The sequence below is a fragment of the Rousettus aegyptiacus genome, unplaced genomic scaffold (genome assembly GCF_014176215.1).
Source record: "Rousettus aegyptiacus isolate mRouAeg1 unplaced genomic scaffold, mRouAeg1.p scaffold_m13_p_2, whole genome shotgun sequence".
NCBI lineage: Eukaryota > Metazoa > Chordata > Mammalia > Chiroptera > Pteropodidae > Rousettus > Rousettus aegyptiacus.
In genome coordinates, this window is record NW_023416295.1 from 126104140 (window position 1) to 126130781 (window position 26642).

Here is a 26642-nt window from a genome sequence, read left to right on the forward strand (position 1 = left end):
AAAGCGGGTTCCGGGCAGTAGGCGGGGCCTCGCTGAGGACCCCGGGCTGGGCGCCGCCGCCGATTCGTCTACCCTTTCCCTCGGCCGCCTCCTTTCAACCTTGTCCACCCGTCCGCACGGCCTCTGGTGCTGCGGCGGCGGCGGCTCCGGTTCCTGCCGCATCTCTTTTACCCTCCTTTCCTCCCCACCAGATCCCCGAGTTCGCTCGCCATGGCTTTACTTACTGCGGCCGCCCGGCTCTTCGGAGCCAAGGTGAGCAACTGAAGGAGGGAGCGCGCTGTCCCAGGGTGGGGCTGAGGCGACTGCGGGCCCTCAAGCCCCGGGGTCTCCCTCCCCTACTCATAAGCATCCCAGCGTGCCTTAAAGGGGCCCTGATCTTGGCTTGCCGCCAGCTGTGCATGGAACTCCTAGGGCCATGTGCTTTGCTGGCCTTCCAGCCCTTGGAGGAGACGTGAGCTCTGCTCGCCGCCGGCCTGCGGTCTTGGGCAGGTGGGGAGGACGGCCCTGCTGTCACCCCGCATATTTAGGGTGGAAGGCGGTGATGAGTGGCCCTGGAAAAAGAAACCGCTAGTGGAGAACGTAATGTGTTTCATTGGAGTTAGGAAAAGAGCTTGTTTGGAGGAGAGAGCAGGCGTGAGAAGAGTGGCAGTGTAAACAGATGTATTCACTCTACCTGGGCCTGAGCTGGAGCGCTGGTTAGTTTTGGCTTCTGTTTTATATGGAGGGTCTTGTCAATTTCTGAACTGCCTGTTTCCGTTTCTCCCACCCAGTTATTTAATTGTTTAATTATTTAACCCTTCCATGACCAAACCGTAGAAATTTATGCTAGAGTAATGGGACTCGGGTCCTCTTTGTCCTTGGGACTCTTGCACTTACTGTTGATACAGAATGGTTTGACTGGAGTGGAGCGCTCTCGTAAAACCTGCATGATTGTCACATATGATTGGAGAAAGAACCAGAAGGATTGTTCCTCCAAATTATAGGCCATTAAATGAAGATACTAGACAGGAAATAGTAACCCCAAGGTCACATGACCAATCCTACCACTTGATCACCCAGGTTTTGCTGTTGCTCCTAAGTCTGCTTTACCCAGGAGAGATTTCACTCATTCTTTGGGGCCCTTTACTTGACTTTTGTTGCCTTTTGGATCCTTGGAGTATTGTTGCAGTATTGGTGCTTTCAATTTCAAATTACCAGTGTTTTTGTCTGTGGATAACTTGGCCCCTTAAACAGAGAAGCTGCTGTGCTGAGCAAGTCCCAGCCTTCTAATCCAAGTAGAGACAGTCCCACAAATGACCTTGACTCCTGCAAAGAATTTATACTTTTCTACAGATTAAAGTTGCCAGCACCTTAGAGAAAAGAAAGTCTTAGAATGATTTTGGTTTGCATGGCTGGTAGATTAAGTTAAGCCTGTAGGATTTGTACTAGGTAGAGGCTGATCATTTGGGAGATACTTGTCTTATTTGACTGTTGCTTCTCCTGCTGCCAGGGAACAGGGTAAGGAATCCCCTTGGGAAATGAAGTAAGTTCTAGCTAGTGTTTTGGCAGAATAGGGGACACCATAATTAGCTCACTGCAGAACTGCTAACCCAGACCAGTTAGTCTAACCCTGCAGCGAATTTGAAAAAGTCTTTAGAATTTACTCTTTAAATTTATTTTGTCTCTTATGCCCCTGATGAAGCTCAGAAAGCTTTGGAATGACAAGGCTATATAATCGTGTCATTTTTATTTCGTTTACTTTTCTGTTACACATGGACGTAAGGATCCCAGAAACCTGTAAATTGGAAGCCATTACAAAGGCTTTTGACCCTTAAAACTAGCAAAGCCCAACAGACTCAGGACTAGAAATCTCCTGAGTTGTAAGCAGAATGACCAGGATGCCAAGAAGCCTTTCACTTTGTCAGCATTACTAGCACCTCCCTGAGCTTTCTAGATTGGCCTAAAGCTTAATTGGTACTCAATTTTACTTTTAAGGTAGGCTTTGGAAGGCAAAAATAGCCTTCTGACCTGGGAAAACTGACTACTACCACTTTGATTCTCAAGGTCGGATGTAGGTTCACTTTTCTGGGAAGAGATTTTTTTACTTTGTTAGGAGACACAAATGTTAATCATCGTATTATTTCACCCTACCCACAGTTAGGTAATTTAATGAACTAAATGGGAGAGAGAGACATTCAGAGTCCTCAGATAATTTGAATTCTTGTTTATCCAAATGAATTTATACTAAGCAATGGCTTTATTATTAGCTGTTGGTGGCTTAGCTAATGATGTAAATAAATACTGTCTTTCCACAGGTGATCTGGGTTTGGATTGGGGCTGGGGATTAGAGTAAGGCCACCAGTGTGACTTAATCAACCTTAGTTACTTCCTTTACCGTTGAGAATTGCTCTTCCAAGCTAGGATGTTTCATAACAGTAAATCAATCCAAAAGTATTTCTAGATCATTTCTAGACTTTTTAAAGATATTTAAATAAACACCCTTGATTCTTTTACCACAGACCCGTACCACTGCACATCATCTCCTATATAAATCCTAGTCTGAAGTTGGGCTCAACCAAACCAAGTCAGTTTTGTCCTGTGAAATGTTACTTAGGCTTAAAGCCTTTTAAAGGCAAGTGCTCAAATCTCTGTGCCTTCATTTTGATTATCAGCCTACCCAAAGTAATGGCAATTCCTTGATTCTTACTAGATGGACCAAAGGTGAAATACGGAGAGTAAAGCGTCATCACGTGCTGGAGGTGGAATGATTGCATCTGTTTTTCTTAGTGGCTTTTAGATTGGTAGCAGATGAATTCATGGGTATGGGGAGGCAGCATAGTGAAGTAGGTAATCAGAAGGGAAGGCTGGTGTTCCTGGTTCTTAGAATTCAGGGAGAAGGCGAGAAACCAGACTCGGTGGATCTCTCTAAAGCCACACAGTAATTCTTCTTGCCTATTTCATTGCTTTATCTGATAGAATTGAGTAGGATGTGAAATTTAAAACAGTAGTGATGTTAGGATCTGACTGTTGTTCAATTCTATCCTCAAGTGCCCAAATTTCTTAGATCCCTGTATTTCTTTTAATATACTGTCATTGTAAAAGGTCTATAAGTTCACAGTGGGCATCATCACCTGGGGTGCTTGTTCAGATTGCACACTAATGAATCCATCCTTCAGATTCTGATTAAGCAAAGGTGGGATAGGATCTGGAAACATGTTTTTTTCAAATGCTTTAGTTAACTAATGATGCTCGGTGGTCCTTTTCTGTTGGGCCAGTAAAGCCACAGGCAGGCCTTTACGTTTGTAGCTTTATTGAATGTATATATGAAACTTTGAGTATTTGTCTTCTTTTTTTCCCCCCTCAGAATTAGTGATTATTTTAAAAATTAACTTCAGAAATGATAATTCTAAGTAATAGTCTATTCTAGGCTATTATCGCTAGGTTTGTCTTCCTAGTCTTTTTTTTCCCCCAAATACTTTAAAGTTTCTTGTAAATCCCTCTAGCAAAACATTAGGAGCTAAAACTTGTAAGGGAACAGTAGTAAGGTGACGGATCCTATATACTTTATTCACTAGTGTGCACATAATAAGTAGGTGTTAAGCAAATATTTGTTAAAAACAGTAAAGATTTCTACTAAAAGGAAAATTAGGATTCTTGATTCTTTTAGAGGCTCAATTGGTGTCTTCCTTATTGAATGGTCAGCAAACCTTTAAGGAGGAGTCTGTTAGGAAATGACGTAAAATTTAGGAAATTTCTTGTGAGTATGAAGAGGGTCAAAGTATGAAATCTGATCACTTCGCTCAGGCTATTAAGTGGCCTGAGAGAGTGTTGAAGGCAGAATTCCAATATCACTGTTGTGAAACACAGATGTTAAATGGCTTCAGTTCTCTGACCTGGTTCTGGAGAGAGAGGAGTCTTTGTTTAATGTGTGTTCTTTTTCTTTTAATGCAGGTTGTTCCTTCTGCATTGGAAGCCTTTGCAGCACAAGAGTTTTCCTAGCAGTTATTAGTGCATTACGTTTGCTTCATCAACTAAGCCAGTTCTGCTGGCTTGGGAAGCTCTGATCTTTTGTTGATGAACAACAAGGGCTCTTTTACAATCAGGAGCATCTCTCTCAAACTTTTAATGTTGAAGTTCCTAGTTATGTGGCAGGACATAATCCGAATGTGCCTGCAATGGAAGATCAAAGAAAATTTGGCTTTTCTCCTGTAGAATAAGGTCCTAGATGTGGACCAATGATGATAATAGGCAAAGAGGAGTAAGAGGGAAATAACCACATTATTGAGTAGGTGTTTATCCAAGTAGGATTCTATAGTTGTTGTAGTTTGGAGGAGAAGGGAGTCGTTTTCATTGATTTTTAGTAAGTGATTTGGCCAATACCCTATTCCAGAAATACCGTGAGTGTTACAGGCAAGTCTTTGGCACCATTTCCTGCATATACTACTAATCCTCTTCTTCCCTTGGCCCGTTAAGGTAGAGATTCTTTTAATTCTATTTTTCCGTCTTAGCACATTTGAGGGCTACAGCCCACTGCTATCAATAATAGCAAACTCACTAGAAGAGTTCTTGCAAGAGTGACAGCAGGTTTGAAAAAGCCTCTTAGTGATTGTGATACCCCCACCCTGACTCTGTAGAGAATCCTGGCTGTCAGACATTGTGAGTCAGATCCTTATCTTTGGAAACAGTTCTCTCCATCTCTCCATGAAGGAGCTGACCTATTGGTGAGGTGACTCCCTGATTCACCTGACAGCTGCTGTTCCAGTAGGATAACTACATGGGGCTCGCAACCAGAAGCCAAAAGCTAGTTGCCACACCTCTGCAATTGAGAGAGGAGCTGAGAGGTGAAAGTCCAGGATGACTCAGAGGTTTGTAATCTACCTATCCCATCAGTGAATATAGCCTGAATGTACTGTACAGAGCTATTTGGCAGCTTTCTTTGGCAGCCAGGGGAGAGGTAATGAGGTGTGTATAGCCTTGGATCCTCTGGCATCTCCTGTCTAGAGTCATTTGCTCTGCTGGTGGAGATGGCTGTTAAATTTGTTTCCTTTCCCTGACTCCTCCCCTTTTGGTTAGGAAGCCCTTAAAGGAAATTGGGGCTTTATATCCTATTCCACCCTACAGGGAATTATTCATTCATCTCTTCCTCAATCTTGACTGGCTCTTTCCTGGAATCCAACTCTAGGAAAGAGTTGTGACACTTAAGATGGCAGGTAATAGGCCAACACAGTTCTAAGAAACAAACATTGAACTCAGCTATGCAGAAGGCACTGCTTGTTCTGTGAGCTTTAATGAAAATTATTTTATATAGTCTACTTGTCTACCCTGAAATTGGCTTTATTATTACCAATTTAGAGTTGTGAAAAGAGACATAAAAGCCTAGGGGTTCAGGACAGGCCTCCCCAAAATGTGCCATTTTGGCATGTGAATTTTTTGAGCTGGAAGCAATCAAGAGCCTACAGGCTCACAAGAAACTTTTATTTCTCCTTTTATGAAATGCTCATAATAATTATCACCAGAAATGACTTTATGACTAGGCAAACTTCTAATTATTGAACATTTGCTCTTATTATCCTTCTTTCCCTCTGAAGCCCTAAGATGATCCTTAGTTCAGAATATTATATATACTTCATTTTTCCTTTCTGCCTTTGAACCTCTCATGTATGTTGGTTCCCAAGTGTATGTATATATTAAATTAGGTTATTTTTGATTAATCTGTATCATGTAGATTTAATTATTAGACAAGCTGAAAGTCTAGGAAGAAAGTTTCATCCTCCCCCACAGAAGTTAGGTCATATAGCTAAGGTAACATGCAGGATAGTGGCAGGATCTGGAGTTAGGACTTAATCCTTGATAACTCCACCTCCCAGCCTTTACATTTTATCCTCTGCTCCCTTGCTTAACACTTTAGACTATGGGTGTGTGTCTTAAACTTTATTGTTCATATGAGTCACCTAGTGAGCTTGTTAAACAGCAAACTGGGGTTCCATAGGTCTGAGGTGAGGCCCAAGATTTCTGCATTTCTAACAATTCCCAGATAATGTTAATGGCATTGGCTAGGCAGTCATATTTTAAAAGGTACTTTAGAGTACCTTTACATATGTCCTTGCTGGAGCCTTAGAATCAGCCTTCGAGCCAAGTAGCCTAAGTATTAACCTAAACATGGAGAAGGAAAGGGAAACGGTAGTTAGTTGTTTCGCTTTGGGTGTCACAGTTGTATCATAATGGAACTGGAGCTAGAACCCAGATTTCCTTTTCTAGTTTCAAATCCTGTGCTCTATCTTCTACATCATTAGTTAAAGTTGTCCTCACTTAAAATTTTTCTGTTCTAGCCTTTTGAATGGCCATACCAATGAATTGCTGCTGGCTTTAAAACCTTCCTGATTTCTTTAGGTTGTTCCTAAGCTGCAGGGTTAGCTAAAAATATGACTAAACCTGACACTGAGAAACTGGTTGTACTATTTCATTTTATATATTTATTATATAACAAATACAGAGGCAGTTGCTATGTCCCAGACGTAGTTTTAAATGCTTTGTAAATGTTGACTTCAATCCTCAGAGCAATCCTTTGAGGTAGGTACTATTGTTCCGATTTTACCAATAATGAAACTGGCATAGAAAGGTTAAATGACTTGGTCAAATAACCAGGAAGTGGCAGAGCAGTATAGTAGAAACAGTATACTAGCTTTATTTTATAGCTGCCTAGCTAAGCTCTTTACAAATTAGCATTGCTTTGCAAATTGGAGATCTGGCTAAGAAGTGTTACTGATGGAGATTAGGGACCTTTGGGATCAGCTGTCTTTAAGTTACTCTTGAGGCTTCTCATTAAATGACAAAGATGCACTCTACAAAGGAAATTAAGACTTTGCTGTTGGTGGAAGTGGGGTGATAGTTTAGTTCCAAGTTCCTCTTCTCTAACCATTCACTCAAAGTAGCATTCATATAAACACAGCTGAGAAATGACTAATCCAGCCATGGCCCATCTGATTCCTTTAAATGATGTTGCATTCTTACAGCCTTGTTAAGTGACCTTCCACCCTTTCTGATTTCTTTTTTTTGTTTGTTTTATTTTGTTCTATTTTAATCTTAAATAAAAGGAGAGAGCAGCTCATTGATTCTAGCAGTTTTCTCTCACAAGGTGAAAAAACTGTTTTTGTTCTATGTTCATATTGGTGGAAGAAAGACCTCCAACCTGAGAGAATTTTCGTTTTCATCTTAAGGGCTTTTTTTTTTTTTCTTTTTTTTTTTTTGGCCTGAGAATAGGACCTTAAACTGTTCTTATAATCCTTCCTCTTGCCAATGAAGCAGCCAACCATTATAGAAACTTAAAGATGGTTTAGGAGTGGAAAAATTATCATTATGGAGATATGTCAAACTTCTTTCAAATAATGTGTTCCCCTGTTGCTTCTTTAAAAACACAACCAAACCACCGCAACAACCAACAACCCACAGTTAAAAAGTCTGCTGCAGAGCTGATGTGGTCACTGAGATGGGGCCTTTGTAGTAGGGGATCATGGGACCATGGAGCATGGAATAACTTGAACACGGTAAGCTCTGAAGAACAATAGTTTGAACTTATTCACACATTTCCCTGTATCCACTTTGTGATGACTGGTAAGAACAGGCAAAGTTACTTTAGTGCTGGGTCTGGCTCCCATTCGCCCCTTGTAAGGTGAAGAGGCTAAAGGGATCTTTGTGCTGTTTCTTGCTCAAAAGGTCCTCAGTGAACTAGAGGAGACTCTTTAGGAAGTTAATGAAAGGAATTGAGAATAGCCCTGGTTAACAAGTTGAGGCATTCCCCCTTTCTGTAGGGACATATAAGTTTGCTTGTATTCTCTAAATTTAGCTTCGAATTGATTTTTTTAAATAACCTTTTCTGAAGGGTACATTCCCTTTTCAATCCTCAGCCCTGCCTCAATAAAATGAGAGGTTATAAATGTGAAAAGCCTCAGGCCTTGCTGAACCCTAGCCCTAGGTATGTAGCTTTTTGGAATTCATATAGCGTCACTGGTTCAAATGATTTTCCATGCAACCAGACAGCAGTGCAATAGAAAAGATGTCCCTGGCCTTTTGGCAAAAGGAGGAAAAGTATAGACTTGCTCCAGAATTAGTTTATTTGTATATATGTGTGTAACCTTTTTAGTTTGTAAAGTGCTTTTGCATACATTGTAATTTAATTATCACAAGATAACCTTGTGAGTTGTGTACTGGATATTAGCAACACATTTATAGATGAGGAAACTGGAGCTTACTCGACTATCTAATTTTATTTTCAAAATAATACTGTGCAGAAAAGCTAATAGCTAGTTAGTTTAGTAGTCTCCCTTTATCCACTGGGGGCATGTTCCAAGACACCCAGTGGATGCCCAGAACCACGGATAGTACCGAACCCTATATATACTATAGATTTTTCCCTATATGTACATACCTATGAGTTTAATTTATGAATTAGGCCCAGTAAGAGATTAATAATAATGAATAATAAAAGTTATGATATACTGCAAGAAAAGTTAGGTGAATGTGGTCTCAAAATATTTTATTGTAATGTACTCACCTTTTCACTTACAGGTAGCACTTTATGGCTTCTCTTTGGCGTACCCGAATTGCCAGGATCACTAGTCTTATGCTTTGGGGCCATTATTAAGTAAAATAAGGATTACTTAAACACAGGCAGTGTAATACCTCAATAGTCTATCCGATAACAGCCTGCTACTAAGTGACTGATGTGCAAGAGTGTGTACAGCATGGATACATACTCTGGACAAAGGGAAGATTCACATCCCAGTGGGACACAACAGGATAGTACAAGATTTCGTCAGGCTCCTAAGAACGACATGCAATTTAAAACTTATGAATTGTTCATTCACACAGTTTTCCATTTAATATTTTCAGACCATGGTTAACTGAAACCATGATAAGTGAAATTCCAGATAAGGGGGTTACTACTGTAGTATATTTGGTCATCTTTTTCAGAGGCAGTGCTGAACTTTCTGTTGCAACTCAAAAATCTCAAAAGTTGTTTCCTTTGGAGAAAAAAAAAGGTATCTCCAAATATAGAAAAACATGGGCTAGGTACACTATGTAGTGAGGGGTAAGCCTTCTTTAATCTAACCTATCTTTCTGGATAATTTTCTTCCTGACGTTTATCTTTAAAAATTCCTTTGTATGCGGGTGTGCAGGTGATAAACTCTCAGCTTTGTTTGAAATGTCTTTATTTCACCCCTTTTAAGATGTTTTCCTCACCTGGGCACACAACTCATCCTTTATTATTGGCGCTCAGTGTTGAAGATGTTTCAGTTTTCTAGTTTCCATTGCTGTTGTTGAGTAATCTTTTGTCAGCTGTTATTTTGTAGATGTTCTGTCAGCTCTGTGCTTTTTTCAAGAGCATTTGAGGTATGTTGTGAAAGTCGGCCTCTGCCTGTGAGTTCTCCTAGACTGGAGAGGTTGAAGTGTTCAGAAGATTAGGTGCTAGAGAGGTTTAACCAGCAGGGTTGAGTAATTGAACAGTGTCCTCATTTACTTTTCTCAAGGCCACTCAGAACTATTGACAGCTAGATTGGGATGGACTGGGTACTCTGTAATAACTGCCTTTCTGACCTTTCTTCTGTGCTGAATAAAGTCCAATCCTGGAACCCAGATGATGGGAAAGAATCTCTCTTAAGGGAATGCTAATGAAACTTTGGATGCAAGAAGCAGAGTTAAAACTACTGCTGCCTTCAGACTTGGTAACTCCTAAGTTGCTCAGGGTCTTTTACAGCTTTCTTAGGTCAAACTGTCTTTATAGGCTAATATGAAGAAAGAAGAATTGAGTCACTGTCACTCCTTCTTAATACATAAGAGGGAAGAGTAACAAGTACATAAATTTTTGTGTTTTCTTTGTAGAATGCATCCTGTCTTGTTCTTGCTGCCAGGCATGCCAGTGCCTCCTCCATGGTAAGGTTTGGAAAAGGGGACTAAGAATCATTGAGGCAGCCTGACCCTAGCATGGGGCTGCAAGGGGTGGTGTGGTTTGGCTACCACACAGTCATCATTACCTTGAGTATCTCCTGGAGGTGTCCTTTATTGTTATTGCTGTTAAAACTTATTTTTACTATTCGCTTTTAAGAAATAATTTCTTCAATAGTGTACTGAGATGGGAATATTAAATATTTTTGCCTAATCTTTTTTCTTACTTGTGGTAAAACATACATGATATAAAATTTACCATTTTTAAGTGTATTAGTTCAATGGTAGTAAGTGCATTCACATTATTGTACAACCATCACCTATGTCATCTCCAGAACTTTTTCATCTTCCCAAATTTAAACTCTATCCGTTAAGACAACTTCCTATTCCTGTCTCCCTCTAATTCTTTTAATCTGATCTGTACAGAGTAGTTGACCAGTCTTCCCTGGCAGATAGAGAAAGCCAAATTCTTAAAAAGCAATCTTAATATACCTGCTTTGCAGGAAATCTAGTCAACATTTTGACCATAACTTAGTTTCTCTACTTCTCTTTTTAGAATTTGAAAGACGTATTGGCTGACCTGATACCTAAGGAGCAGGCCAGAGTTAAGACCTTCAGGCAACAACATGGCAAGATGGTCGTGGGCCAGATCACTGTGGACATGGTAAGTATTGTGGGTTTTGGCTGCAAAACGTAGCTCTGTAATGTGCTTCAATAAAAGTACTGTTCTTTTCACTGACTATTCAAAAGTATTCTGTGCTATACACAGAAATGTTGATGCTTAATAGTGTTCATTAGAAGTTAGATCATTCTTTTCTACAGATTTAATAGCCAAGCCTAACCTAATTCACCTATGGGAGGAATGAATGAAGTTTCTATTCCTCTTCCCAAGCCCTCAGCTTTTGGGGCCAGGGCTCTCTCTTTGAGTGGATGTTTTACTGACCATCCAGTTAAACCACAGCTCTAGCCTGCCCTCTAAAACAGCTTTAGGATGGCTGCTTCTCTGGTTCTGAAAGTCTGAGCACTCAGATGATAATTCCATAGCAGTGTTTAGCCATTGGTCTTTACCTTCTACTTCTGTAATAGATTCCATCCTGTTTATTTTGGTTGGTGGGAATGAGTGGATAAGAGGGGGCAGGAGAAAAATAAAATTCAATAAGAAAAGGAAGCAAACAGACAGAAACATCAAATAAGGAGAGCGATTTCTCAACTTAAAATTTTCATTTCCAGTGTTAGCAGCCTTCCTTGCAAAGTTCCATACTATAGTAACTTAACTCCTCAGAAATCTTCCCCGAAATGAAGGTCTTGCAAGTCAGAGATGAATTACCTCTCCTAGAGCCTATGAAGCACTAACAAGCTCTAGCCTGAACTATTCTATTCTTTACATCCTGTTCTTTTCCTCAGATGTATGGTGGCATGAGAGGCATGAAGGGATTGGTATATGAAACATCAGTTCTTGATCCTGATGAGGTAAGAGACCCTCATATCAATGACTAATAATTTTTGAGTTTACTGACTATTGTGCACACTGTGGTTTAGACCAGTGAGGGTAAAGAGAATAAAATAAAGCACCTACCTTCATATTTTGGAAAGTGGAAAATAGGTACATATAGAATAATTTTACCTTTTTAATATGTCAACTAGTAAAACTAAAAATACAAAGCAGAAGTAAGTTAAATGAAGATTTACTTTAAAAGTTATCTAATTTGTTGAAATGTCTCATAAGAGTGGCATGAGTCAATTTGTGGTTTCCAGGCTAATAAATTTAAGAGTTGTAATTCTTACTCTTCTTTAAGGGCATCCGCTTCCGAGGCTATAGTATCCCTGAATGCCAAAAACTGCTGCCCAGGGCTAAGGGTGGGGACGAGCCACTGCCGGAGGGCTTATTTTGGCTGCTGGTAACTGGACAGATCCCAACAGAGGAACAGGTAAAGCAGAAGGACATTATCTTTTCTCATGCCCCTCCTTCTTTGCCTTTCTCTAATCTCAGACACTTAATCCTGACCTAGCTGTGGGTGGTTATAAAAATGTACAGTGAGGGGAAGAAATCAGAGCAGAGTTCTGCTGTATGAGTGGATTGAATTCTCTTAGGTTTTCTTTACTCCGATGGCACTGTCTTTTTATTTATCTTCTTTTTCCTTGCCTAGTTTGAGCTGTGTCTCGTTTTCCACAGGTATCTTGGCTCTCCAAAGAGTGGGCAAAGCGGGCAGCTCTGCCTTCCCATGTGGTCACCATGCTGGACAACTTTCCCACCAATCTACATCCCATGTCTCAGCTTAGTGCAGCCATTACAGCCCTCAACAGTGAAAGTAACTTTGCCCGAGCATATGCAGAGGGTATCAGCCGAACCAAGTACTGGGAGGTAGGAAATTTTGGTGTGGTGATTGATATGTGATAAGGATTCAAAGACCTTGAGTGTAAAGGGAGAAAAAGGAATGTAGAATCTTTAGGAAAATTGCTTCTCTGAGTTATGCCAAAAACTCATAAATGGAGCGTGCTTTTTTTATAATTTACTTTTTACATGTACATCACCCTAATAAAACAAAGTTATTGGTTTTATTAGGGTGATGTACATGTAAAAAATAAATTCTAATTCAGTAACCCCGCTATAATAGAGGTATGTACACAGGGCTGTTGGAACATTGAAATAGATGTGACTTATCTGCAGGGTCCCTGCAGGAAGATTTCTCAGAGTAGTCTCACTATCCCCAAAAGAACAGTGAGACTCTCTCTTCTTCAAATAAGGAGAACCTTGAGAAATTATACAAGTTGAATGTGAATGGCATCTAAGGCAACTTTAGAGTCTAGGAGAACTAGTGCCAATCAGCCACAGTTCTGGACTAATCTATTCAGGTTACCTGTTAGGAGCAGAAGGGTGGTTAGTATCCTGGAATGTTTGTTTCTTATTCAGAGACAGGTAGAGTAGGAACAGAAGAGTTGATTTTTGCAAAGCAGGTATATTAAATGATTTTTAACCAGAAGTTGCCAACTGCCAAGAAGGCCCCAGAGAGTTCACTATGGTGCAAGACATGGAATGGTCTGTGGGCCAGAGCATCATGGCCCACCAGCATGGTGAAATCTTTGGGATTTTTACAAATCTTGCTTCATTTGATGGGTCAATATTTATTCCATGCCAACTGTGTATAGAGAATTAGGTTTGCTTTTGAGAGAAGGAAGGAGGGAGAGTTTGCAATTGATATTAGGCCGGTTGGCACTTAGGAGAAAGGCATTGGAATGGTGCAGAATATGCACATTTATAAGCACTTAAAGCAGTTGTAGAGCTGTACATCAGCAGGTTCAGAAGTTCATATAACCTGAATATATTGCTTTTTATTTTCTTTTTTAAATGCTATTCAAGTAATTGTTATCTGTGTGGTCGCCATAACACAAAAAGTTAAATCAGGACCTATAGTTCTTCTGTTTTATACTTGTCTTTTAGAACTTGACTACCCAAAAGTGCCAGTTACTACTTACAATGCTAGTTTACTCTCTTGACTATCATGATGAGAGGAGAAAATAGCTTCTTCTTACTTTATAATAGATGGCTATATTTCCCAGGCATCCAAACATGCTGCATTGCTTCACACTGTGCTTTATCAAATCACTGAAATGAATCCGTACTCATCTGTTTGCTATTGCCTCCATTTCAATGCACAGCCATTGATTGACTGTTCTTCCATCATCTGTCTGAGAGATGTCATCTGAGGGTGGCTGTCTTGAGGCAAACATGTATTTCAAGACTTTGCCAGTCTTCTGGAGAGTACAAGCAATTATAGTTTACTTGTCAGCCTTAGGATGTATGTCTAAGTTCACGTTACATAAAAAGTAGCACCAGTAAGTTTAGTGCTTAGTTTAGTGGTGCTTGATGCTCTTTTGCTGTCACATCTTATAATTCTCTTAAAGGTCAGACATGCTATTTCAGTTCAGTTTCAATGTTGGTTAATTTAACCATGGCTACTTTAGAAGAATTACATGACAGTATTCAGCTGGTTATTTCTGTTTAAAAATTTATATTAAGTTTATATGTGATTTGAGTCTTTGCTAGAATCATCAGTTCATCCTTTTTTCTTTCTTTTCTTTTTTTTTTTTTTTTACATATACTGCAAGAGGACGATCATCTGTCTACAGTATTTCTTCCATAATAGTTCATATGACTTTAGATAGTGTAATCTCTTGAGTCCAAAGAGTTAGGTCTGTTTCTGTTTGGCATAACTTCACTCATGATCAGGAAGTTACTATGATTATGAAGTAGCCTTTGTTGAGTTGAGTAAAATTTGCAAAGTAGGTGCTAGCCTACCTTTTGTAAGGCCCGTAAATGATATATGTAGGTTTAAAAGCTGTTTACAATAAGATCATCATCCTAACACCTAACTCTTGAAAACATGCCAAATATGCTTAAATGCTTTATGGTCATTTTCTAATTTAATCATCAGGTAAACCCTGGGAAGTAGATGTTATTCCCATTTTACTGAATGGGAAAACTGAGGGTTAGAGCAAGTAGCTTGCCCAAGGTCATGCAGCTAATAAGTGGTAGAGACAAGATTTGAATTAGAATTTGCTTCACTCTACGGCCTCTTCACCATTAATACTAGTTCTCTTCTTTTTCTGTGTTTTCTTAATAATGATTGATAGCTAATTACTTGGTCAGAATTTTACTAGCAATAGAGATGGTGGCTCACAATGATGATTATGGTCAATTTTGTTGCCTTTATTCCAGACAGTTGTGATGGTGACATGTTTTAACTTCCTTTTTTCCAAGGCTTTCTAGATGAAGAATGATTTGATAACAAGCTAAATAACACTTTAGTCTTAACTTATAAAAGAAAGAATAAGCAGGAATTCTCTGCCAGTTTTCTTTGGTTTTTTTGTTGTTGTTGTTGTTGCTGTTTTGTCTTTTTTAACTCTTCTTGGCTATACAGCACTGACCACCACAAAAAGCAGTGTAAGGATCCCACACTGTCATACCTGGTTTGATACTTGCTCTTTTATAAACTTAATCTTCACTGGTAGAAGTTGAAACGATCTCCTTTTTTGTAGTTTCTTTATGATGTGGCCAGCCATTCTTACTTTGCAAGTGATTTTGAAAATTAGTATACTCCACAGATACTAGTTTGCCTAGCCTGGGATCCTGTCCTTGGCATTCTGCTAGTGGATCCAGGTCCCTCAGAACTGCATGTTCTTGATGCAGGCAGGCTTCTGGAAGTAACCTCCTTGCAGGGGGATGTAAATCTGCAAGGAGTTATAGTTAATAGTGTGATTATCATGTAAGTAATCTGAGAACTTGCAAATGTTAGCTAAGTATTTCTTGTTTCAAGTAGCTTTTTAATTTTGGCAGTATTCTTACAGAATCCTGGTCGCACTGATAAAACTCACTGAGTACTTGAGTATACATGACTTCATAGGGATTAACTCATTTAGGCTAGTTATTATAAATTTTTCTCTTTGTTCCAACAGCACTACTGAGACCTCAGGACTTCTTATAGGGGCATTTAGCTCGTTAGCTTGTTAACATAGCAATCACTATGTAATATCAATCAGCAGGTATTTACTCCATGCCTTCTATGTACGTAGAACTGTGAATGAAAGCAGAATTTTTTAAAGCTATTTAAAAAAAAAACACAAAATGCTAAAACTTTCTCTCTTCCCTTAAGAAACTTAAAATCCCTCTGAGAAGATAAAATTGAGACATGAAAGATGAGCAGGCTATTACTAACATCACAAAAAGAGAGACAACCAGATATTATGTTTCTCTTAAAAAACGAACATAACACTATTAATCAGATAGTCTTGCTAAAAAAAAAAAGAAAAGAAATAAAGAACTTGAATCACTTAAGCTTCTAGATCTAGCTTAAGTGATTCAAGTTCTTTATTTCTTATAGCAGCGGTTTCCAACCTTTTTGGCACCAGGGACCAGTGCTTCTATGAGAATCTAATGCCTAATGATCTAAGGTGGAGCTGAGGCTCTGATGCTAGCGCTGGGGAGCAGCTGCAAATACAGCTGAAGCTTCACTTGCTGGCCCTCTGTTCACTTCCTGCTGTACAGCCTGGTTCCTAACAAGCCATAAACCAGTATTAATCTGCAGTCCAGGGTTTGGGGACACCTGGTTTATAGGAAATAAGTAGATAGAAGAACATGTTAAATGACATCACAGGCACATAACCAGCAAGACGTGTGGGAAATTCTGCAGAACAAATGATCCGATTTTCTGCAAATCGCAAATTTAAAAAAAGAAAGCCAGTCTACGGCCATGCTACCCTGAAAAGCCCGATCCTGTCTGATCTCGGAAGCTAAGCAAGGTCAGGCAGGCCTGGTTAGTACTTGGATGGGAGACCACCTATGAAGACCAGGTGCTAAAGGTATAAAAAATAAAAATAAGGGGTGGTAAGTTGACAAGGTCCTTGCGATCTATAAGGTCAACCAAGGGTTTCCTTGCCTAAAAAATAAAATAATAAAAAATAAAAAAGCATAAGAGGGAACTTAAATTGATTAAAAGAGACTTCAGAAACATCAGAAAATTGCAATGTGGGCTATTTTTAGTCATGAACCAAATGAGGCAGGGGTTTTTTTATAATCAAGGAAATTTGAATTGAGTAGATAATTTGCTAAATTCTTTTTCAGTGGGATGATGGTTTTGTGATTTTGTTTATGAAGGACCTTTTTCGTTTTAGAGATAACAGTTTAAATATTTCCATGTTAAAATATATGATGTCTGGCATTAGCTCCAAATAATTTGGGAAAGTAAGGATATAGGTGAAACAAGAGTGGCCATGAGTTAGTAATTGTTTAAGTCAGATGATGCTTATTATCTGAGTGAATAACCTTGTATAAATTATTCAACCTGGCCAAGCTCCAGTATCCTCATTTGTAAAATAAGGTATATGTTACCTTATAGAATTATTTTAAGAAAAGAAAAATATGTAGGGAAAAATATATGTGTGTGTGTATCTGTTATATTAAGTGCTTAAAAAATGGAAGCCTTTGCTATTAACTAACAATTAAATGCCAGTGCTCGATTGTCGAGATATATGTATATATATGGTGAGAATTTTCTGTGAAAGATGGAACATAAAAATTATTAAAACCTAGTGCCTTAGCACATTCATTGAGTGTAAAGTCATGTAGCAGGAAAGATCATGATTAAATATGTAAGAGTTTAAATTCAGACTCGGGCATTTCACTGAATACTCTGAGCCTCAGTTCTTCCATTTATAAAGTGGAGGTCATTATACACTTTGTAGAATTGTAAAAAATTGAGGATAATGTATTAATATACATATGTATATAAGATAATAGTATGTGTAAGTCATTTAGTGCAGTGTCTGGGTCATAGTAGTTATCCAGTTAGAGTTATTGTTGTTATGCTCTGTATATAATCACCCAGCATATAACCGTCAACCCCAATACGTAGTATCCCTGCCTAATTCTTTGTTGAGCAATCTTTTTCTTTGTTTCTCCATTTTTCTCTTCTCCCCATCAGTTGATTTACGAAGACTGTATGGATCTGATTGCAAAGTTACCTTGTGTTGCAGCAAAGATCTACCGGAATCTCTACCGGGAGGGCAGCAGTATTGGGGCCATCGACTCTAAGCTGGACTGGTCCCACAATTTCACCAACATGTTAGGTTATACCGATGCTCAGTTTACTGAGCTCATGCGCTTATACCTCACCATCCACAGGTGAGATAGATCCAGCAACCATAGCCTGGGTTGGTGGGAAATTTTAAGAAAAGCTCCTTAACAGTCTCCTTTTCTGGGAACAGGTGATAGGCAACAAGGTGATGGAAACACGGCATAAGGGATGATACAGGGCAAGAAAGGGGAATAGTAAAGAAGGTGAAGAGGTCTAGGAAAATTACCCATAACCACATTAAGAACAAGATAGGAAAAGGTACTGACTAGCCACTCACATTATGTTGCCCTTTAGTTTTCCAGGAGCTCCCTCTTCTGGCCATTGCTTATTAAATCACTTGAGTCAGAGCATGGCACAGAGGCATCGTAAATGGGTAACCTCTCCAGCTCTGTGGATTAGTGACCAAAGGCTAGTGATTAGATTGGTACATTTCTTATAAGAGCTTATGTTACCTGACTGGCTATAGGCTGGTGTGAGCCCCTAACTAGGCTAGTATGTGACAAGTAAGAGAACAGCAAGGTCTGTGTTTACATAATCTGCCCCTTTTCTTCTCTTTCTCTTGGACTTGAATCTCCTTATTTCCCCACAGTGACCATGAAGGTGGCAATGTAAGTGCCCATACCAGCCACTTGGTGGGCAGTGCCCTTTCAGACCCCTACCTGTCGTTTTCAGCAGCCATGAATGGGCTGGCAGGGCCCCTACATGGACTGGCAAATCAGGTAAGACTGTCATTTTTCTTTTCCTGCTCCATGTTTTTCTTACTCCCACCCTTTTGTTTCTTCTCTTGATGTTCTCTCCTGCCATATGTATTGACACTCTTTTATTCCCCAAACCTTACCTATAGGAAGTGCTTGTTTGGCTGACACAACTACAAAAGGAAGTTGGCAAAGATGTGTCAGATGATAAGTTACGAGACTATATCTGGAACACACTCAACTCAGGACGGGTAAGCAGACAGAGATGCTTAACAATTAGGAAAGAAGCCAAGACCTCAGTTCTGCAATTTAGAAGAATTAAGGAAAAGAATGAGAAGAGGTCCCTAAATTAGAGATTATTTTTTCCATTTGTCTACCCTGAAGATTTTAGAAAAGATAAGACATTCCACAGGAGAAAACAACTGGCTTTTTTTCCATCACTCTTCATAGGTTGTCCCAGGGTATGGCCATGCAGTACTAAGGAAGACAGATCCACGATATACCTGTCAGCGAGAGTTTGCTCTGAAACACCTGCCTCATGACCCCATGTTTAAGCTGGTTGCTCAGCTGTATAAGATTGTGCCCAATGTTCTCTTAGAGCAGGGCAAGGCCAAGAATCCTTGGCCCAATGTAGATGCTCACAGTGGGGTGCTGCTCCAGGTGAGTCTTCCTTTCTGTGCTTTCCTTCTAGTTTGTACAAAACCCTGCTGTTCTCTGCCATGCACAAAATCAACTCCCTAGTCAGAGTAGGGATTCTCATACTTTTTCCTTATCCTTTTGATAAAGTTGCCTATGGTGGGGGAGGTGTGGGCAGGAGGAAAGGGGTGCTCTCTTTTCAGAATCCCAATTGTTGTACTTTTCCCAGAGTCATTTCTATTTAAGGCTGACTAGATTAAGGTTTCTATCACCCTGGATTTATATATGCCACTACCTCTGGGCCTTTAACAAGATATTTCTTTCTTTTATCATACAGTACTATGGCATGACGGAGATGAATTACTACACAGTCCTGTTTGGGGTGTCACGAGCATTGGGTGTACTGGCACAGCTCATCTGGAGCCGAGCCCTAGGCTTCCCTCTAGAGAGGCCCAAGTCCATGAGCACGGATGGTCTGATGAAGTTTGTGGACTCTAAGTCAGGGTAAAACTGGCGACTGTGAAGAAACTACCAGAAATTGAGGGAGTTTGAAAAAATTTACTTTTGTTTCAGGGGGCTTTTAAAGGCTTAAGATTAAATTGTATCTGAGGCACTGATAATTACTTTGAGGTTAAAATATATAAATTAAGACTTTAAAAGATAAAAAGTGACCCCTTCCTTCCCTAACCAGGTCCTTTCTGCTGCCCGGTTTGCATTCCCATTACTGCAGGATGACAAGGACTAATCCATGTGGTGTGGGTTAAATCTGGCCTCACCACCACCATCTTAGAGAGAACCTGGCTCCTCTTTCTCTGGGTCAAAGCTGATTGCAGAGAATCTGCAGTCACTTTGGACCTTTTGGTTCCACCCTGCCCAGCCATCAGTAGGCCAGCAAACCAGGACTCTGCCCCTTCTTTTTAACAAGAATCATGTTGGACTGTCAGCTGTACCAAGTCCCATTACCCTCTCCCATATGCACAGACACTTCCTAGCGAGACCCATTGGTTAGCTGGGCATGCTTTGGCATTTTTAAAATTTCTTTTTAAAATTATCCTATGAAAATTAAGGTCTGGGAGTGTTCTGTTCCCCACTATTTTAATACCTCCTTTGAGATTTTCTATATTTGCTGTGCCTCAAGCTAAGTGAAGATGCTCTGGACCTTCTCCTCTTCGTCCCAAATAGAGACCTGTTTCAGCAGGTTGTATATACCACTGCCTGATATGTGGTCTTTCCCAGTCATTGGCTTTATCAGTGCTTAACATGAATGAAGCTTTTTACTTCCACAGAACACAAGCCACTATCCTCTGACCATTTTTTCCCCTTTATTTTAGTATGCCGTGGGCCATAGACTAGGGACTTGGGAGTGGCCAGCATGGTATCTTCAGGGTCTGGTCCCAGGGGTACTAGCACCTCTTTCTGAGCAGGGAAATAATTTAAGATTGGACATGGTTTCCTTTGAATATCAGCTCCTGAGGCTAAGGGCATTAAAAATAGTAACCCTGCCACAAGAAAATATTCCTTTATTTATCAAGGCTCTTGCCCTAAGAGCTCACAGTACAGTGTTTGTTTTAGAAGCCCCATCTGCACAGGTTTTCAGTGACTCAGAATGCTCTACTGCCTTTTCTTTAAGAAAGAATTGAAATACACTCCTGCTATGCCCCCTTCCTCCCTCACAACTCTTGCCTGTTTGTGTGGATCCTTAATCCCCAGAACCACGCTGTTGAGGTGGACACACTGTCTATAAACCCCTGGGTAACTTGTCATGATGCAGACTTCAGGTTCTGTATAAAATGCAAAATAAATGTTTTTATTAACAATGCTTGAGCCTGCTATTAAATAAGGCCTGGAAGTATCTACTATGAGTTAAGGAATCTGGCTGGCAAGATCTTGGACTTAAATGGATTGTAAATTATCTTGTGCATCTTTTTATCTTTAGACAGGTTTGGCATTCTTTAACCTTAATGTGAAAACAGGCTCCCTGTGATGAGATTTCCAAAGATTTGTCTTTCCTCAAGGTTAGAAGTCCTTGACCTTTAGCCCCCATTATTGCTACTTTTGTTGTAAGATAGAACACACAGGGACTATAGATGAGACTTCACAACTGCTTATGTGACTAATACAAGGAAACTGGTCCAGCCCATTAGGTCAAAGGAACAAACTATGGAAGGGAATAAACTATACCGAGGACAAACTATACCAAGGACAAGGCAGCTAGCTCAGGACGTGAGCCACTAGAGGGCTATGGTACGTCATGGAATGCCCATTGTTCTTTGCAGCCTCCCTTTAAGAGGCCACTGCAAAAGAGGTGGTCCTGAGGGCATCAGTTATATGGGAGGTCTGACCAGATTATTTTGTCCTGAGACTCCTGCTGCAACTGACCTTCTGAAAAAGTCTATTAATAGGCAAGGGAGTGGGTACTGGGTCCTGGCTTGTAGAATGTACTACTATAGTTAGCAGGGACACTATGTCCAAGAGGCCTTGCACCTTCACTCTCCTAGGAAGGAAGCCATGACTTCCTTCTATTCTACTCTATTTCTATATTATTCCCCCAAGAAATAATATTTAAAAAGCCAAATTCACACTCAGAATTAATTTATTGAAATTTTATAAAAATTCAGGCCAAATGGAATAGGGTACAACCCAAGAGTATAACTTTGTTCAGTGCTTTTTTTTTTCCCCCGTGGCATTGATGGTAAGAAAGCGCCAGGTTCACTAGCATGGAAATATTCTTAAAGTGAGGTCATATGGAGTTCAAGCTGTGGTCAGATCCCCAACATCTGAGGCATTTCAGGCAAGCAGAAATTATTGACCATCCAGTACCTCTGTCAGAGGAGAAAGCTCAATTCATTTAGTCCTTAAGTTGCCATCTTTCCCTGGTCAGACACTAAGGCACCTTGACAGAGCTCAGATAACCACAGTCCAAATTTTAATTCAGTGTGAAAAGGCCACAGGCATCAGGCATATGGGGCTCTTCAGATAAGCCTAACCATTTCCTAAGCATGTCATTCCTTTCTATATTCCCCTGCCTTTTCTTCCCTCCAGCGTTTCCAGCCAGCTTAGAGCCCAATTTCTGGAGAACTGAGAGAACAGTATTATGCACATAGACTCTTCTCTCAGATTGGAGCAAGAGCCAAAAAAAATAAATAGAACTGAATAGGGAGAGAGTGGAGGAGAAGCCAAGGAACAATCCTTTGCCTCAAGTCTGGTGCACCTCATGGAACATCAGTTCACGGGGGATGGCTGTTTCTGGACCAAACTTGGTGGCTGCTCGACGCTCGAAGGCAGCAACATTCTGTTTGACAACCTCATCAAAAAACATGGTGGCCAGCTGGGAGTGCAGCAGAGAACGAAATTCAAAGGAAATCTAGGAATGGGTAAGAGATAGTCAGAAACTCTTCAAGACCATGTTGGATAGTCCCTGGCCAAATGCAAGGATACTATTCAGTGCTTTTCTCTTCCCCTCCAGTTCCTTAGATCCCCTCAAAAGCCCTAACTTGGGACTGAGCAAAGTGTACAGGTTTGATAAAAAATCAGACCTGTGAGGTGTCATTGACTTGGGAAATGCTAAGTGCTTAGCTATACGTGAAGAATAATGCTGTCACAGTACCTCAACTCTGCCCTCACACCCACTGGTAGCCAGCCCTGTGCTACACAGCCTCCTGACTCACCGAAAAGTCCACAGTGCAAGTTCGGGGGTAGGCAGGAATACCAGGGCTGAATCGCCAAATGGTCTCTAAGTGATTGAAGAGCTTGCCATCAGTGCACACAGCCTAGAATAGGAGTCAGGTAGTTAAACATCACACAATGGAATAAAACCTATACTAGGTATGAGAGGCTATAAGAAGGAATTGAACGCCATTTTCCTTTCCTTCTAATATTTTATTAGGGAGGTATTTGACTCGAGATAAGATGACACAGAAGGTCAAAGTAGCACTTAAGTGTAAAAATGCTAGAGAACACAGAAAAAACTTCCTGATCCATTCCAGACAGGCCTCACCTTGACCATGTGAGGTTTGACCATGGAAACAGCAGAAGTATAACGTTCCATGACAGGTGGAAAGCCAACCTCCAACTGGGCCTTCAGGTGACCTTTGCGGCTAGATACAACCAAAGACTTCTTACACCAGGGCACAAACTCGCGGTATTCCTGGACATTGGACACCACCTCATACATCTCCTGCATCGAGTACCTAGGGGAAGAAATCAGAGAGGCCAAGGAACTACCAGCTGGTTCAGGCTCCTTACTCTAGGTGCTCTCCCTGCTGTAGCTTTACCCACTAACATGCACTTTCAGGAACTAGACTGCAAATAAGCCTGAATGAATGACTTCCCAAAAGCAAACATGCAGATTTTCATGATATTAATGTTACTTTTGAATTTCATATCTATTTTGATCTTAAGAGGGATCATCTAGGAAGAACAGGTTGTCATACAAAGACTCAGATCCCAGCTCTACTTTTTAACAGTGTAACCCTAAGTACATTACCTGTGCCTCCATTGTCTCACCTGCAAATTAGAGGTAGTAATAGTACCTGATTCATAGGTTTGTTGAGAAGATCAAATGAGAAAATATGTAAAATTCCTAGGCAGCGTAACTGCTAGCAGTAACAAGTGCTCAGGAAGTGTGAGCTATTTTATGTTGTGCTAAGAATACATAAGGTCAGATCAGCAGAGAAACAAAACCCTGTTTTATGATGCTAGACTGTCCAACTCTAGGCAAGTTTCACTTAATACACATGCACAACAACCAAGAAAGGAAATTGCAGTTGGAAGCCTGGCAGGGGAGGATAAAGGATCAGTAATACAGCTGGGAGAGGGATGGCTAGGGATGAATCTTGCCTATTATTGCTACCCTTACATTCTACCCTGGACGTGGTTAATTGGAGGGGAAAGGAATGGAAAGATGCTGGACAAGGGAAGATGCTCACCCCATGATCCTACGCTCAGAGTAAGCCTTTCTTTTGTTGGTGAAGGGGGCAGCAAAGCCCATGAAAGAACGGCTGAGAGGTAAGCCAGCCTCAGCTCCCAAGGCTTGGGCAGCCCGGGGCAAGAGGAGGCTGCAGGAAATCAGAAATCTAAGGCCAAAAGGAAAGGAGAAACAATGTCATAATTATTTGTGTTCAACAATTCCCAGGTGAAAGGGAAGAGGGGCGCATCCCGGAGGAAGGTCGTCCAGGGAAGCTTTTCCCCCAGCACCTGCTGCAACCCGCTAGACTTCCTGGCCAGGCAGTCACGAGTGCGAAAGGTCGAGGGCGGCCGAGGACAGGGCCGGGGGAGGAGGTGAAAGAAAGCGGGGTGCGTGCGAATCGCCAGTTGTCTTTGACTGGGGGGGCTATTATGCTGAAAGCCAGGAAGCGTCACAGTTCATGGGGCCTCGCCAAGCCCTTCGTTCCTGGGTATCCGCAAGGAGCAAGAAGTGGTTGGACTCCCACCCCGGGGACTTACCCCGGCAGATAACTTGCAAACGTATTCCCCCAAAGCTCTACATTAGACCCCAGGGTATGACCCGCTGCCGCTCCCCGCCGCACCTGCATCCCAGGGTTGCAACCCTCCACCGCAGAATTTTGGGGTCCCGAGCGACCCCCTTTCCTCGCGCGCGTCCGCCAGAGCCTGCCTCTCACCTCATTGGTCGCTGCGGTCGCGGAGGGCCCGGGGGCGGGGCCGGGCGCGCGCCCGGGCGGAGCGGGAGGCCGCAGCAGCGCTGGGCCGCTGCGCGCGTTCCAGCCGAGAGCCGCCGCGCGCCCGCGGAGGCCATGCGCGCCACCCTGTTTGGCCTTGACTCTGACACTCGCTGCGCCCTCCTCACTCAAGAGGAGGAGCGGGAGGAGACAGCTGCCGGGCTGATTCAGGGCTGAGCGCAGGGATGGCACTGGGCAGCGGCTCCTCTTGGCCTGCTCCCGCCCGGGCGGCGGGGTGAGCTAGAACTGAAGCTGCGACCGCTGCTCCCTCAGTTCCCAGTACCCCCACGTCACGCCGTTGCCATGGCTCGGGACTGGTGAGGGAGGAAGCAAGGGGACAACGCGGCCTGTTGGGAGATGTAGTTTCACACCTCTAGTGAGAAAGGACACTGCAATGTGCGTTTGGGAAGACGTGGAGTCGGCCCGGTGGCTCGAGGTCATCAAGCAGACTACTTGGCCAGTCTGAGATCACAGACCTGATACATAAGCACGAAGGCGACTTCGTGGGCGTGTCTACAGTAGATATCTGTTGATCTTCTGAAGGTCTCTTAGAGCTTTCATTATTATTCTGCCATGTTTACAGTTAAGTTCTGTTCAACCTTTGTAGCCTCTGTAGTGCCTAGTGCTGTGCTTAAATCTTTGAGAAAGGAAATGAACGTTCCAGGCTCCGAGCTAAGACTTTGCATTGTTTTCTCCTTTAATATTTATACATATAAGTAGAGGTGGGAAGAACCAAACTTACTTTTAGGGAAGAAAAACATCTTTGTCTGGAAAAGTGTGCACTTGATGAAAGGTGAGAGACCCCACTGGTAGAAACCCAGACAATGAAGAGTTACTATACTGCTTTCCATCATAATACAAGGAGAAAAAAAAAAAAATGCTCTTGAGAAAAGTGGGGTGAACAAGAAAACAAAAGGAAAAAAAAGAGGAGAAAGAAATCAGCAGTTAGAAAGAGATGACCTAGGTGGGTACAAGAGCCATTGAAATTCTCCCACGTTGGAATAGATAAGACATTTTAAGAATTGTGGTCCCGGCTGTTATATTTCAAGATGTTTCTGCTACTACAGTGCAAGCCCCTCCTCTACTTTCTAAATCTTTAGTAAAGCTCATCACATTCAGGAAAACTTTGTCTGAGTAGTGCGTGGGTAGTAGGGGGTGGAATAAAATAATTAAAGACAGTGTTGCCTTCTGGGTCTAACTGGTGTGTAAGAGAGACATCTTACCTAGAAATGGGTCTGGAAACTGATATAAATCCTCCAACTCCCTCCACTCCTTGAGATTGGCATTAATTTTTGACCTTCCACTGGTATGGATTGATTTAAAGTTTGAGCCCATTTTATCTGGATTTCAAGGACCAGAAGCTCTCCCTTGAACTACATTTAACATTTTGTAAGGAAGGTGTTTTAACCTATTTATATATGTAAATAGACTATATATAATATAATGTAATGTAATGTAATATCATATCATATCACATTTCTTTTTCTCTTCTAACATTTCTTTTTCCCTCAGCACCCCCCGCCACAAACATCCAGGATACAGTATCTCCTTCCAGTTTAACTAGAGCCACTCTCAATTGGCCATGTGACCTTGAGGAACAGATTTACTTTTTGCAACCCCACTCTCCGTCTGGCCCCACTCTCTCTGACTAAGGACTTACACATGTGAGACAGCTGCTTAGAGTGAGGATCTGTATCTGGCCAGATAAAAGATAGAAATTAACTGGGATACATGACAACTGTGACCTCATTAACACTTTGCCTTAACCGAGTTAACTGCTGCAGAATCCCCAAGGTACAATAGGCCTGCCAAGCCAATTTGCCTGTTGTCCCCCTACTAATTAGATTAACTAATTACTGCCATTTAATTTTTTCCTAGTTTATTCCCTATACTTAAAACAAGCAACTTCCTGCCATTTCCCTGTCTTTCTACATGGGTAACTTCCTTCAAACAGACTCACAATACACCTTTTCCAGGAAGACCCTCTTGACTGAACCTATTCCTCGACATTAATGTCATGTAAAGTAGCATGTATCCTATATTCTCTAGTGTTTCATGTGTAATGTATATTCTTCTACTAA

General features: G+C 41.3%; 2 protein-coding genes across 7 annotated transcripts; one reads left to right on the top strand and one right to left on the bottom strand.

The window, feature by feature from the left end:
• The first annotated feature begins 46 nt into the window (after window positions 1-46).
• CS (citrate synthase) lies at window positions 47-20702 on the top strand. 3 transcript variants are annotated; one of them, XM_016165733.2, is made up of 12 exons: window positions 448-695; window positions 7429-7523; window positions 9859-9909; window positions 10478-10585; window positions 11326-11391; window positions 11718-11849; window positions 12095-12283; window positions 17400-17599; window positions 18142-18271; window positions 18397-18498; window positions 18698-18907; window positions 19221-20702. In XM_016165733.2, exons 1-12 carry the CDS (start codon window positions 659-661, stop codon window positions 19389-19391), a joined length of 1491 nt encoding a protein of 496 aa, XP_016021219.1. In that variant the 5' UTR covers window positions 448-658; the 3' UTR covers window positions 19392-20702. The 3 variants fall into 3 exon arrangements, with proteins under 3 accessions (XP_016021221.1, XP_016021219.1, XP_036091816.1); XM_016165735.2 differs by lacking the exons at window positions 448-695; window positions 7429-7523 and adding an exon at window positions 47-252; XM_036235923.1 differs by lacking the exon at window positions 448-695 and having other exon boundaries at window positions 7295-7523.
• COQ10A (coenzyme Q10A) lies at window positions 13232-24862 on the bottom strand. 4 transcript variants are annotated; one of them, XM_036235925.1, is made up of 5 exons: window positions 24505-24862; window positions 23812-23958; window positions 22881-23073; window positions 22552-22653; window positions 13232-15150 (listed from the first exon to the last, which is right to left on the bottom strand). In XM_036235925.1, exons 1-5 carry the CDS (start codon window positions 24636-24638, stop codon window positions 15085-15087), a joined length of 642 nt encoding a protein of 213 aa, XP_036091818.1. In that variant the 5' UTR covers window positions 24639-24862; the 3' UTR covers window positions 13232-15084. The 4 variants fall into 4 exon arrangements, with proteins under 4 accessions (XP_036091818.1, XP_016021223.1, XP_016021224.1 ...); XM_016165737.2 differs by lacking the exon at window positions 13232-15150 and adding an exon at window positions 21559-22247 and having other exon boundaries at window positions 24505-24852; XM_016165738.2 differs by lacking the exon at window positions 13232-15150 and adding an exon at window positions 22080-22247 and having other exon boundaries at window positions 24412-24521.
• Window positions 24863-26642: the final 1780 nt, after the last annotated feature.

Coding starts and splice junctions, on each gene's coding strand:
- CS (XM_036235923.1), top strand. CDS start 7,344: ATGTCAAACTTCTTTCAAATAATGTGTTCCCCTGTTGCTTCTTTAAAA. Junction 12,284..17,399: donor GCCGAACCAAGTACTGGGAG/GTAGGAAATTTT, acceptor TCTCCCCATCAG/TTGATTTACGAAGACTGTAT. Junction 18,908..19,220: donor ACAGTGGGGTGCTGCTCCAG/GTGAGTCTTCCT, acceptor TTTATCATACAG/TACTATGGCATGACGGAGAT.
- COQ10A (XM_016165737.2), bottom strand. CDS start 24,638: ATGGCCTCCGCGGGCGCGCGGCGGCTCTCGGCTGGAACGCGCGCAGCG. Junction 22,654..22,880: donor TCAAACCTCACATGGTCAAG/GTGAGGCCTGTC, acceptor CTCCTATTCTAG/GCTGTGTGCACTGATGGCAA. Junction 22,248..22,551: donor CTTGCACTGTGGACTTTTCG/GTGAGTCAGGAG, acceptor ACCCATTCCTAG/ATTTCCTTTGAATTTCGTTC.